Raw genomic sequence first — 14,095 nt, 5'->3', positions numbered from 1 at the left:
TATTTTTAGTAGAGACGGGGTTTCACCATGTTGGCCAGGCTGGCCTCAAACTCCCAACCTCAGGTGATCTGCTCGCCTTGGCCTCCCAAAGTGCTGGGATTACAGGTGTGAGCCACTGCGCCCGGCCTGGAGCAATGTTGATAATATAACAGATTATGTGGTTCAATAGCATATTATTTATGTATATGTTAGAAGAAGGTCTAGAAGAATGTGTATCAAAATGTCAGGATTTGTGGGAGGAGGAAAACAAACAAGACTTTCGATTTACTTCATTTGTTCTTCTACTGGGTGAACAACTTTTACAATAAGCATATATGTTTTATCATATAAAGTGTATGTTAAATAAATAAAAGAATACTGCTTAGTTGTGGATAATATGAATCTTCTTATCATAGTTTGTCTCTTTAGAAAATTCTCTATTAGGCTGGGCACAGTGGTTCACTCCTGTAATCCCAGCACTTTGGGAGGCCAAGGCAGGAGAGTTGCTTAAGGCAGGAGAGTCGCTTAAGGCAGGAGAGTCGCTTGAGGCCAGGAGTTCAAGACCAGCCTGGCCAACATAATGAAACTCTGTCTCTACCAAAAATACAAAAATTAGCTGAGCACGATGGCACACACCTGTAATTCCAGCTACTTGGGTAGCTGAAGCACCAGAATCGCTTGAACCCAGGAGGCAGAGGTTGCAGTGAGCCAAGATTGTGCCACTGCACTCCAGCAACAGAGTGACAGAACAAGACTCTGTCTCAAAAAGAAAGAGAGAGAGAGAGAGAAAGGAAAGAAAGAAAGAAAGAGAAAGAAGAAAGAAAGAAGAAAGAAAGAAAGAAAGAAAGAAAGAAAGAAAGAGAAAGAAAGAAAGAATGAGAAAGAAAGGAAGGAAGAAAAAGAAAGAAACAGGGAGAAGGAGAGAGAGGGAGGGAAGGAAGGAAGGAAGGAAGGAAGGAAGGAAGGAAGGAAGGAAAGTTCTCCATCAGATGAAGAGATCTAGTTGACTAAATCTGCCTATATGGCTTCCAGCAGAATTAAAAATCTAAAACTTGTGCAAGAAACCCTGATATGAAAGAGTATAAATATGAAAGAATGAAAATCCCAATTTATTAATTCAATGTAATCTTATTTTGTTCAAGCCAGTGGAAAATAAATTTTGGTATATGGCTCATTTTACTTACATGTAGAGCAAGTTGTACCAATTCAGATTACATAATTTCTACTGTGTATAATCAGTTTCCAGTGTGAAAAGGTTTAAAATTCATATCATATCACCAGTTCTATATGAATCCTTAAAATCTTAATGAGACTCTAAAAAACACCTTACAGCATAGATAAGCTGTGAATGTTCTCCATTGATTCATGTTCCTCCTTGGAGTAATTCCACAATTTTTTGTATCCGAGAGGCCAAAAAGTTAATAAGATGAATAAAGGTTAATATTTATTGATACTCTGGTTTAAACATTCTCAAACTCTATGAGGTATATAATTTTATTACCTATATTTTAGCAATGAAGTAACCAAGGTAAGAATTTTAAATAAATTATAAAGCATAAATAAACCCCCATGCTAATAATGAGTAGAGTCAGGATTTGATTCCAGGTAGTCCAAAAAAAGAACCTGTGTTCTTTCCACCAAGCAATACTGTCTTAAATATTAGAGACACTGTAGGTCAAAGCAGCACCTTAACCTTTTAGTTGAATTATCAATTCTTGTGTGTGCTGACATTCAACTTTAATAAATGCATTTTATTCATCTATACGTTCTCACTATTTTTCTCCATATGGTATTTGTTATGTATCCAATTTTTTTTTAAAAACAGCAGGGCCAGGTGTGGTGGCTCACGCCTGTAATCCTAGCACTTTAGAAGGCCCAGGCGGGTGGATCACCCGAAGTCAGGAGTCCGAGACCAGCCTGGCCAACATGGCAAAACCTCGTCAGTACTAAAAATACAAAAATTAGCTGGGCGTGGTGGCGCACAACTGTAATCCCAGGTACTCAGGAGCCTGAGGCAGGAGAATTGCTTGAACCCGGGAGGTGGAGGTTGCAGTGAGCCCAGATCACGCCACTTCACTCCAGCCTGGGCGACAGAGTAAGACTCTGTCTCAAAAAAAAAAAAAAAAAAAAAAGAACAGTAAAGAAGGTCTCTTCAAAATGAGAAACGTTCTCTACAATATTACTGTATGGGGCTACAACAGCCTGGCAAGGTGCTTGCCAGGATATCTTGATGCTTAGCACAGTGACCTGCCCATAGTGTAGATTAGAGGTCCCAACACTAGGCTTCCAGTCCCAACACTGCATCTAAATATACGACCTTGGCCATTCTCTGGCTTTACTTTATTTATTAAATGAGCACTTTGGACTAGGTAATCTCTAAGGTCATTTCCATTTATTTATTTATTTATTTATTTATTTATTTATTTTTTTGAGCGCTTGTCTCACTCTGTTGCCCAGGCTGGAGTGCACTGGCACAATCTCGGCTCACTGCACCTCTGCCTCCTGGGTTCAAGCAATTCTCCTACCTCAGCCTCCTGAGTAGCTGAGATTACAGGCACCTGCCATCATGCCTGGCTAATTTTCCTTGTATTTTAGTAGAGACAGGGTTTCACTATGTTCATCAGGCTGGTCTTGAACTCCTGACTTCAAATGATCCGCCTGCCTTGGCCTCCCAAAGTGCTGGGATTACACGCCTGAGCCACTGTTCCCGGTGGTCATTTTCATTTCTATAATTAGATATTATATGCTTCTAAGTGACAAGAGACCAAAGACATTTCTGTACTGATCTTTGTATGTAATCAGCTGACACTACAATTTAGAATGTCAAACTATCCTCATGGTATTGCTGATTTGATTATGGTTAGAGGCTGATGTGTCTCTAGTGTGCATAGTTATAATTGACACTGATGGGTATAAAACAGTTCACAGGGCTTAGAACAGACAAAATTTGAACCTTCTAGGTTCCCTTCAATGTTCACATAAACTATAAATCATCCTAATTTTGGAATCTGACAGCTTCAGTAAAGCCTTCTGGATTTCAAAGTCATCTGTGATTCCAAAAAGAGTCTCTGAATATTATTTCAGCCTCTGTGTAACATTCTGAAATCCCAGCTCTAAATAAATCTTATTGGGTGTTTGGTTTAAAGGTGAACTCAAGCAAACCTATTATTGAAAATCTGGTTCCTGGTGCCCAGTACCAGGTTGTAATATACCTAAGGAAAGGCCCTTTGATTGGACCACCTTCAGATCCTGTGACATTTGCTATTGGTAAGTTGCTAGCCACAAGAAGAATGACTGACCTATATATTAGGGTATTGACAGAGGGGTGCAATGTGCAAGCTTAAATAATTATCATCGTACTTGGAAGGTCTATATTAGTTCATCCAATATGCTACCTTCAGAGTAATAAATGACTAGAATTGTATACTTGGAAAACATTCTTAATATTTATTACTTGGGGAAAAAATCAGATGCAAACATACTTACTTTAGTTTTCAATGATTATACAACAAGAGTAAAGCTGTGTGCCGTGGCACACACCTACAGTTCCAGCTACTTGGGAGGCTGAGGTGGGAGGACTGCTTGAGCCCAGAAGTTGTTTGTTTTGTCTGTTTTTTTTTTTTTTTTTTTTGAGACAGAGTCTTGCTCTGTCACCCAGGTTGGAATGCAGTGGTGCAATCTCAGCTCACTGCAACTTCTGCCTCCCAGGTTCAAGCAATTCTCCTGCCTCAGCCTCCTGAGCAGCTGGGACTACAGGCACACGCCACCATGCCTGGCTAATTTTTTGTATTTTTAGTAGAGACGGGATTTCACCGTGTTAGCCAGGATGGTCTCAATCTGACCTCGTGATCTGCCCGCCTTGGCTTCCCAAAGTGCTGGGATTACAGGCATGAGCCACCACACCCAGCCGAGCCCAGAAGTTTTCATCTAGCCTTGGTAACATAGGAAGACCCTGTCTCAAAAAAAAAAAAAGAAAGAGAGAAAAGAAGAAAGAAGAAAGAAAGAAAGAACAAAAGAAAGAGAGAAAGAAAGAAAGGAGAAAAAGTGAGAAAGAGAGTGAGAAAGAAAGAAAGAGAAAGAAGAGAGTGAGAAAGAGAAAGAAGAAAGAGAGAAAGAAAGGAAAGAAAGAAAGAAAAAGAAAGGAAAAGGAAAGAAAGATGAAAGGAGGGAAGGAGGAAGGGGGAGGGCAGGGGGAGGGAGGAAGGAAGGGGAGGAAGCAAGAAAGGGAGGAAGGGAGGAAGGAAGGGAGGGAGGAAGGAAGGAAGGGAGGGAGGGAAGGAGGGAGGGAGGGAGGGATTGTATGAGAAGAGTGAAAACTCAGGTCATTAAGTAGAAGTTTGAGGCCATTGCTAAGACATTCCTTCTTTGTTTTTCTAACCCCTGCCCTCTTCTTTTTAGTTCCCACAGGAATAAAGGATTTAATGCTCTATCCTTTGGGTCCTACGGCAGTGGTTCTGAGCTGGACCAGACCTTATTTAGGCGTGTTCAGAAAATATGTGGTTGAAATGTTTTATTTCAACCCTGCTACAATGACATCAGAGTGGACCACCTACTATGAAATAGCAGCCACTGTCTCCTTAACTGCATCCGTGGTAATCTTCCCTTAACCAACTGTCAGTCTTTCCTATGGGAACAAGCAAGCGTTTATGTACCAAATGTGTCTTTAAAAATTTATCTATAAATTTGATTATTTTGTAAATACACATAGTGTGTTAGTTCATTTTCACGCCGCTGATAAAGAAATAGCCAAGACTGAGCAATTTACAAAAGAAAGAAGTTTAACTGGACTTACAGTTCCACGTGGCTGGGGAAGCCTCACAATCATGACGGAAGGCAAGGAGGAGCAAGTCACGTCTTATACAGATGGCAGCAAGCAAAGAGAGCTTGTGCAGGAAAACTCCCTCTTATAATAGCCATCAGATCTCATGAGACTTATTCACTATCACAAGAATGGCATGGGAAAGACCTGCCCCCAGGATTCATTTACTTCCCACAGGGTCCCTCCTACAACATTTGGGAATTCAAGATGAGATTTGGGTGAGAACACAACCAAACCATATTATTCTGCCCCTTGCCCATCCCAAATCTCATGTCCTCACATTTCAAAACCAATTATGCCTTCCCAACAGTCCCGAAAAGTCTTAACTAATTAACTCAAAACTGCATAGTCAAAAGTTTCATCTGAGACAAGGCAAGTCCCTTCTGCCTATGAGTCTGTAAAATCAAAAGCAAGTTAGTTACTTCCTAGATACACTCGGGGTACAGGCATTGATACAGCTGTTCCAAGTGGGAAACATTGACCAAAACAAAGAGGCTACAGGCCCTATGCAACTCCAAAATCCACTGGGACAGTCAAATCTCAAAGCTCCAAAATGATATCCTTTGACTCCATGTCTCACATCCAGGTCATGCTGATGCAAGAGGTGGGTTCCCATGGTCTTAGGCAGTTCCACTCCTATGGCTTTGCAGCATATATCCGCCCTCCTGGCTGCATTCACAGGCTGGCATTGAGTGTCTGTAGCTTTTCCAGGTGCACAGTGCAAGCTGTCAGTGGATCTACCATTCTGGGGTCTGGAGGATGGTGACCCTCTTCTCACAGCTCCACTAGGCAGTACCCCAGTAGGGACTCTGTGTGTGGTCTCCAGCCCCACATTTCCCTTTTGCATTGCCCTAGCAGAGGGCATGAGGGCCCTGCCCCACTGCAGCAAACTTTTGCCTGGGCATCCAAGTGTTTCCATACATTTTCTGAAATCTAGGTGGAGGTTCCCAAACCTCAGTTCTTGACTCCTGTGCACCCACAGTCTCAACACCACGTGGAAGCTACCAAGGCTTGGGGCTTGCACCCTCTGAAGCCACCATCTGATCTCTACATTGGCCCCTTTCACCCACAGCTGCAGCGGCTGGGAAGCAGGGCACAAAGTCTCTAGGCTTTACACAGCACAGGGACCCTGAACCTGGGCCACAAAACCACTTTTTCCTCCCAGGCCTCCAGGCCTGTGATGGGAGGAGCTTCCATGAAGAACTCTGACCTGACCTGGAGACATTTTCCCCATTGTCTTGGGGATTAACATTCAGCTCCTCATTACTTATTCAAATTTCTGTAGCCAACTTGAATTTCTTCTCAGAAAATGGGATTTTCTTTCCTATCACATTGTCAAGCTGCAAATTTTCCAAACTTTTATGCTCTGTTTCCCTTTTAAAACTGAATGCCTTTAACAGCACCAAGTCACTTCTTGCTTTGCTGCTTAGAAATGTCTTCTGCCAGATACCCTAAATCATCTCTCTTAAGTTCAAAGTTCCAAAATCCCTAAGGGAGGCATAAAATGCTGCCAGTCTCTTTGCTAAAATATAACAAGAATCACCTTTGCTCCAGTTCCCAACAAGTTCTTCATCCCCATCTGAGACCACCTCAGCCTAGATTTCATTGTCCATATCATTATCAGCATTTTGTTTAAAGCCATTCAACAAGTCTCTAGGGAGTTCCAAACTTTCCCACATTTTACCGTCTTCTGAGCCCTCCAAACTGTTCCAGCTTCTGCCTGTTACCCAGTTCCAAAGTCACTTCCACATTTTTGGGTATCTTCTCAGCAGCACCCCACTCTCAGTACCAATTTACTGTATTCATTTGTTTTCATGCTGCTGACAAAGACATACCCAAGACTGGGCAATTTACAAAAGAAGGAGGTTTAATTGGGCTTACAGGTCCACGTGGCTGGGGAAGCCCCACAATTATGGCAGAAGGCAAAGAGGAACAAGTCATGTCTTACATGGATGGCACCAAGCAAGAGAGCTTGTGCAGGAAAACTCCCCATTATAATAACCATCAGATCTCATGAGATTTATTCACTATCATCAGAACAGCACGGGAAAGACCTGCCCCCATGATTCAGTTACCTCCTACTGGGCCCATCCCACAACACGTGGGAATTCAAGATGAGATTTGGGTGGGGACACAGCCAAACCATATCACATAGGTATGGCTATTTTCAAGTTTTTCTCGCTTTTAGGTTTTGGGATTCTCTTTTGTTTTGAGAGGGAGAGAAAGAGATAGTTGTTTGAAGCTAGCTGTCATCTCTAATTGAATGTATTTGTTAATCAATATTTTTTCCTAAGCACAGAATAGAGCAATCAAGTGCTTACTGCTTCTCCTGGATCCTGGGGAGGAACACAAAGAGATTTCCCTTTGGCATTCAATAGTTAGTTGACACTGCCTAATTTTAATGAGGACTCTTCGTGGTATCTACAGATCAGTTAAATACCTCTAATGTCAGGCTTTTAGAGGATGGTTTTTAAGAAAACAGGTAAAAATTGCTCTTTCTGAAATTGAGATAATTTTGAAAAGTGTAGGTTACCCATGGACTATTCACAAAGTACACAATTGCTCTCTACCCAGTTGAAGACTCTGAAGGACTCCTGTTCGTGGTTTACACTGAAAAAACATTGAGTTGTGAGAGGTTACTTGTCTTAGAAATAGGGAGAAATGTATGTACAGTCACTTATAAATAAGCACTATTTCACGTGTGTAATATTAGGAAATTGCAAAATGAAACAAATATTGGAAATCTTTGGCTCTATATCTTTAAATCACTTTTAAAAATTTATATTTTTGTATTTTACTTTATGTCTCATTTCATTCTAGAAAGAATATTTTATTATAGTAAATTTAGGAAATACAAAAAGACAATATAAAGGAAAATTAAAATTACTTATTAATTTTTTATGAAAGTAACTCTACTCCAAAAATAGTACTTTCTCCCACAGTCTTTTGTCTCCTTGCTTGCTTTTCTCATTCAGAGAATAGCTAATCTGCTGCCAGCATGGTACTACAACTTCCGGGTTACCATGGTGACATGGGGAGATCCAGAATTAAGCTGCTGTGACAGCTCTACCATCAGCTTCATAACAGGTGAGGCATGTGTGGGGAATGGTTCCACGAGGAGAGAGTATTATTGTGAGGAGTTACCAAGGTTCCAAATCTCTAGAAAGTGCCAGTCATTCACCCAGCACTGGGTGAACATCAATTTCATGGGAGATAATATTGATTCTGATCATTCATCATTTTGTTTAGTTGATAATCTTTAAAAATCAAAATACTATTTTTATTTTGCATTACCGCTGTTGACTTATTTTTATTCCGAGGCACTGACCTTGATTTATGTACTCTCCAGCTGAGATTGATTAGAATAGAAATATGGCAGGAACAGCCATCAGCTTTACACTGCACAGTCAATTGATTTTACCCATAAGATGATTATATTTGTTAGAGTGCCTCTATTTTCTTATTAATTAAGCCATTTTTAAAGTCATAGGCTGACTGTAGTAGGGTCCATTGTGGAAATTAAAAAATAGGGTTTAGAGACAGATAGATCTGGATTTGAATAGACCCTCCCGCATACCACATATAACTTTGAGCACGTTAACGTTTCTAAACCTGTTTTTTTTTTAATGTGGAAAATGGGGATGATAATAGTATCAGTTATCTGTTATTATTTATTACAACTTCATTATTATATAAGCTACTTTGCAAAATACACGACACAAAGTTTAAGCACTTAAAAAACGCTTAGTCTTAGATCCTCGGAAACCTTAAATTATGTAGTTGCATCATCAGTAGTCAGAGATAGCAATGAAAAGGGGAAATTCAACAAAGAAACACTAACCCTTGTTGTTTGAACTAAGACATTTCGAGAACCTTTTATCGAACGACAAGGTTGTAATTAGAGTTGTCCTGAGAAAACAGAGGAGAAAAATACTGCTTAGAGGAATAATTTTGGCAAATAGTCTCCTCAGTGGACATCTAGTTTACTCTGTTGAAATTTATCAGTAAAAAAAGTGGAAAGAAATCAATCATCTGTGAATTCTTACACAATTAACTCACATAAGCATGTCGCTTTTCTTTACTAGCCAATATCCAGAGCACTTTTTGTTTGAGATTTTAATAGTAATATTAGAGCAGAAAAGTGAAAGAATACCCAAAAAGGAGAAAATAGCAGTTACTTGTCAAGCACTGTTAGGCTTTTGCCTATAATGATAATCACATATTTAATTATAAGTAAACTTCACTGTATCAATAATTCTTATAATTTAACTATATTGATATAAACTTTCTGAGAATGCTCTTTTCTTCTCACCAGGACAGTTGTCTGGAAAAAGCCCAGATGTAACATCTCAACCTGGGACTGCTCATTTCTAGCTGTCAAACTTTGAATTATCTTAATGATTCTGGGCTTCTATTTTTTCACCGGTAGAGGTAGAACCCCCTAAAATGTCAGCTAAATAGGCACTAAAGCCTACTTAGAGACAACTGGTTAGTAGAGCAAAACTTAATATATTGAACATAACCCTGACAGTCTTTGCACTGTCCCTTAAGGGGGAACAAAAGAAATGAAATATTAATAGGATTTGGCTTCCTGGCTCAAGTAGTTTAAAGTATGCCTTTCAAGATGGGAAACTGACTAGGATCGGGCTTAGTTTATAACAGTTTAAATGGACATAGCAAGTCTGGATCAATCAACTATGGTTAATAAACAAGCTACTTACCTGGGAAGCAGTCTATTGTCTCCAATGTATTGATGTTGATGATTTTCTATCTTTTCCTTGGTCAAATAAATAAGTGATGCTGAACCAGCAGTCTACAGGTATTGTCTGAGCATATTGACAGAGATGGTCTCAATTCTCACATCTGCAAAATGGGTATAATAATAATAAATAAATAATAATAAATACCTCACAGTATGTGTGAGAATTAAATCATGTAACATAAGTCACTATTATAATAGATTATTATCATTTTTATACTTATTTTTTAAACCAGTTGAAAATTCTAATAGGTTTTTTTTTAACCTTTTTTTTTTACTTTTACTTTAAGTTCTGGGATACATGTACAGAACATGCAGGTGTATTACATAGGTATACATGTGCCATGGTGGTTTGCTGCACCTATCAATCTGTTATCCAGGTTTTAAGCCCCGCATACATTAGGTATTTGTCCTAATGCTTTCCCTCCCCTTGTCCCCACCTCCCGACAGGCCTCATATGATGCTAATACTTATAACAAACATTCATAACTAGCTATGCTTTCAAAAATAATTATTCACTGAAGAATTTGTAATATATAAAGTAAAAACGCATGTGTGTGTGATTTTTTTTACCTTCTTATTTAAAGCAAATAAGAATCTCATGCTTAACTTTCCTATGCTTTGAATTTTCCAAATTGTGTGGTATAAAAGGAAATGGGAACAAAATATTTGAATTAGGTGTGATTTATTAGGAACTCAAGTCTACCATCTTTGTTAGGCAATTCAGTTGGCTAGCCCTCAATCACAGTAATTATGAGGAGGGGCCAAATCATTAATAAACAAATAGCGACATCTTGTGGCCTTCCAGCAACATGCTAGGTTTTAAAGCAACAACATGGATATAAAAACCTGACATGTGAGAGGAAAGATATATACTTCTGGGTTTGCAATTTTAAAGATATTTCTTTTCCTCACTAAAATTAGGACATGAGAAAATGTCCTGTGAAGAAATATATGCATAGATTCTTGTATATGATGAAATATGTTGAAATATATTAGGAGGCTATAAGGAAGCCAAGATTATTTTCCTTAGTAGAATATTCTGAAATATGATGTAGATTTGTGTTACTTGTTAGATGCATTGTTGATCTTTCAAGATTTTATCGCTAAGCATACTATGTAAATGCAACTTCTATTTCACATGAAACAGAAATGCATTTTTACTTTATATATTACAAATTCTTCAGTGAATATTTTTGAAAGCATAGCTAGTTATGAATGTTTGTTGTAAGTATTAGCATCATATTAGGGGAAATGATTCTTTATAGAAAATTTCCAAAGATTTTAGTTGACATTGTGCTGTATCTCAGAATGGAACACCGACTGTCTGCAAACCAACATACACATGGAATTTAAATTCAACTGTGTATTTGTTTTTTAAATAATCAGAATTAGCAGTTACTTTAAAAAGTAATTAAAATATGTTTTCAGAGCCTATATAGTATAACGCTTGTGATGAATTCTCTTCCCTAGTTAGCAAATTTTTAATTTTTTTTTTTTTTTGGCTGGGCGTGGAAGCTCACGCCTGTAATCCCAGCACTTTGGGAGGCCAAGATGGGCAGATTGCTTGAGCCCAGGAGTTCAAGACCAGCCTAGGCAACATAGAAAGACCCTGTCTCTACAAAAAATACAAAAATTAGCTGGATATGAAGGCCTGTACCTGCAGTCCTAGCTACTTGGTAGGCTGAGGCAGAAGGGATGCTTGAGCCTGGGAGGTAGAGGCTGCAGTGAGCTGAGATTGCGCCACTGCACTCCAGCTTGCATGAGAGATTGAGACCCTGCCTCAAAAATCAAAATCAAAATAAAGTAAAAATTTTTTTTTCTGAGGCAGGGTCTCACTCTGTCACCCAGGCTGGAATGCAGTGGCAGGCTCATGGCTCACTGCAGCCTGGACCTCCTGGGCTCAAATAGTCCTCCTACCTCAGCCTCCCTAGTAGCTGCGACAACTGGGTGTGGCACCATGCCCGGCTGAATTTTCTAATTTTTTTGTAGAGATGGGGCTCTGCTATGTTGCCCAGGCTGGTCTCGAAGTCCTGGACTCAAGCGATCCACCCACCTCAGCTTCCCGAAATGCAGGGATTACAGGCATTCCCTGCTTAAATTTTTAAAAATTTAAATGCGTAAGATGATAAAGTAGCAAGCTCAGTGTTAGAATTTAGCTTCGTGGCATCATAAAAAAAAAATTGTTCTTCACTTCTTTCTCTCTCTCACTACTCACTCAGCAACATTTATTAAGAGCCTGTTTTCTGCAAAGCACTGGGCTAGGCACTGTCAAAAATAATGTCTTGTTATTTTATGGAAATAACATTTGTCTTCCATCCTACTTGTGGTACTATGATCTTCTATCTTTCCACCCTTGTATCCTACTGTTCTTTATTCCCATAAATGTCTTTGCTGCAAATAAATGAAAGAGACTTAGTTTACAGGACTCTACATTTTTTAGTCCTACTTGGATAATGACTCCACTGATGTCTATTAATATTAATTGGTTGATGTAACAAAAATATACCCAAACAAGTGAACTTTTTAGGAATTTTGTAATGGTGAAATTTATATAAAAGACTTTGATATCCTCAGGTACAGATGGGTCTGGGTGTCTTGTATCTTAGATATACAAGATGTGGGATCCTATTAAACAAGTGCCCATCCTGTATCAACATCCTTCACTGTTATGGAGAGGTCCTGAAGTTACCAGGACTATCATGTGCTGTGAATTCTAATTCGCTAAGTTGACTCTATATGGGATTTCATGCTCTACTGATAAGTACTTTATTTATCTGTCTATTATACTAAATTGTGCCTCGTTTCTCCCTTGCAGCCCCGGTGGCTCCAGAAATCACTTCTGTGGAATATTTCAACAGTCTGTTATATATCAGTTGGACATACGGGGATGATACAACGGACTTGTCCCATTCTAGAATGCTTCACTGGATGGTGGTTGCAGAAGGAAAAAAGAAAATTAAAAAGAGTGTATGTTTCTTTGGATGCCAGTATTGTGTGTCTGTGAATTTAGTTTTATGAATTATTGAAAACCACTAAGCAATCATTTATTGACACGTCAAAGGTTTGCATGCCAGTTGTCTGTTTTAGGCTCTGGAGATAAGACAGTGAACAAAAATTAAATTCTTCCTTTCATGAAGCTTACCATTTAATCTTCAATAGTGAGATGTAAGAGCTCCAACTACTGATTTCATTTATATTTAGAATTATGATTTGAGCTTTTACTTCAGGATGCCAAACATTTTCAAGAAAACTACAATTAACATATTTCCAATTTTTTCCCATATATCACTGACACCTAAAGATTTGGGGACTTTGGGACTACTGATTTCTTTTCTCCAAAATACGCTTTTGGGTGTTTATTGATTAGGGTACAGACTAAACTACTGTAATAAGGAAACAAACAAAAAGACAGTGGCTCAAATAAAACAGAAGTTTATACCCCTCTCGTGATAGCACAGGACTAACCAGGCACTTCTGCTTTAAGGGGTCATCCAGGAAGGCAAATTCTCTTTTGTTTTTCCATCTGCCACTATGCATAGTCCTCGTCTCTAGAGAGGAACCTTTATCACCATTACATCCATGTTCCAGCCTGCAGCAAGGGGAAAAGAAAAGGGATGATGAGGAAGCCCAGCACTTACAGGATGTGAACTGAACTATAAGTTGTCCATGTGACTTCTACTTACAATCCACTGATCAGAGCTGGGTCACATCATCCCCTCTAGCTGCAGGAGAAGATAGGAAATAACAGTGGCCATTAGGTAGGAAGCCACACGTCTACAGATATGGGTCGGTTTCTTTTGAACTTCTTAGAAGGTACATATCAGTAGCAACTCAGTAATTGTCTTTTCTAAAACCTGTTATGAATATGTGAGAAAATGTCAGAATGAGACCCATTCCAAATAAGGGCATTAATCGCAAAATTGTTCTGATGTATATAATGCATTATTAAGGCTACCTTGCATTGGGCCCAGCTGAGGAATTTATAAAATTTTCAGAAGATATAACGTATCTATAATATAATCAATTGCAGATTGCAGCATAGAACAGAGAGGGAATGTGTCTGCTATAGTCCTTCAGTTGTTTGGGGTGGTGCACTGACTCATTCACTAAAAGTTTAAACCCTCGATTTTGATGATCTTGCAGGTAACACGCAATGTCATGACTGCAATTCTCAGCTTGCCTCCAGGCGACATCTACAACCTCTCAGTAACTGCTTGTACTGAAAGAGGTAGTAATACCTCCATGCTCCGCCTTGTCAAGCTAGGTAAGAAGAATACACAGAGATGGGTGTGAAATAATCACTAATGTTTGCATCATTTGATTCAGCAAGGACTCCTCAATTCAATGAAATAATAACAGAAAAATGGCTAATTTTTTATGAGTAGAATATAGACATTTGAACTAGCAAAAGAGTATGTTCAACTTGGTACAAGTTTCTGTGAGTGGGATGTATACTGTTCTGGGAAACAGTGGTGTTTGCTGTTCTTTGTAAAATTAAAGAAACCAGATAGTCACAGGATTTTGGAGACGGAAGC

At 39.0% G+C, this 14,095-nt stretch overlaps 1 protein-coding gene across 1 annotated transcript in view; it reads left to right on the top strand.

The window, feature by feature from the left end:
- Positions 1-14,095, top strand: part of PTPRO (protein tyrosine phosphatase receptor type O) — a 254,642-nt gene that overhangs the window by 171,546 nt on the left and 69,001 nt on the right. Inside the window, exons 8-12 of the mRNA XM_030804533.1 lie at positions 3,126-3,246; positions 4,378-4,571; positions 7,774-7,885; positions 12,376-12,527; positions 13,704-13,824. Of these exons, the coding sequence (XP_030660393.1) occupies positions 3,126-3,246; positions 4,378-4,571; positions 7,774-7,885; positions 12,376-12,527; positions 13,704-13,824 (700 nt within the window). The remainder of the gene's footprint in view (positions 1-3,125; positions 3,247-4,377; positions 4,572-7,773; positions 7,886-12,375; positions 12,528-13,703; positions 13,825-14,095) is intronic.

This window comes from Nomascus leucogenys, chromosome 23 (genome assembly GCF_006542625.1).
Source record: "Nomascus leucogenys isolate Asia chromosome 23, Asia_NLE_v1, whole genome shotgun sequence".
NCBI lineage: Eukaryota > Metazoa > Chordata > Mammalia > Primates > Hylobatidae > Nomascus > Nomascus leucogenys.
This window is presented reverse-complemented; position numbering and strand designations above follow the sequence as displayed.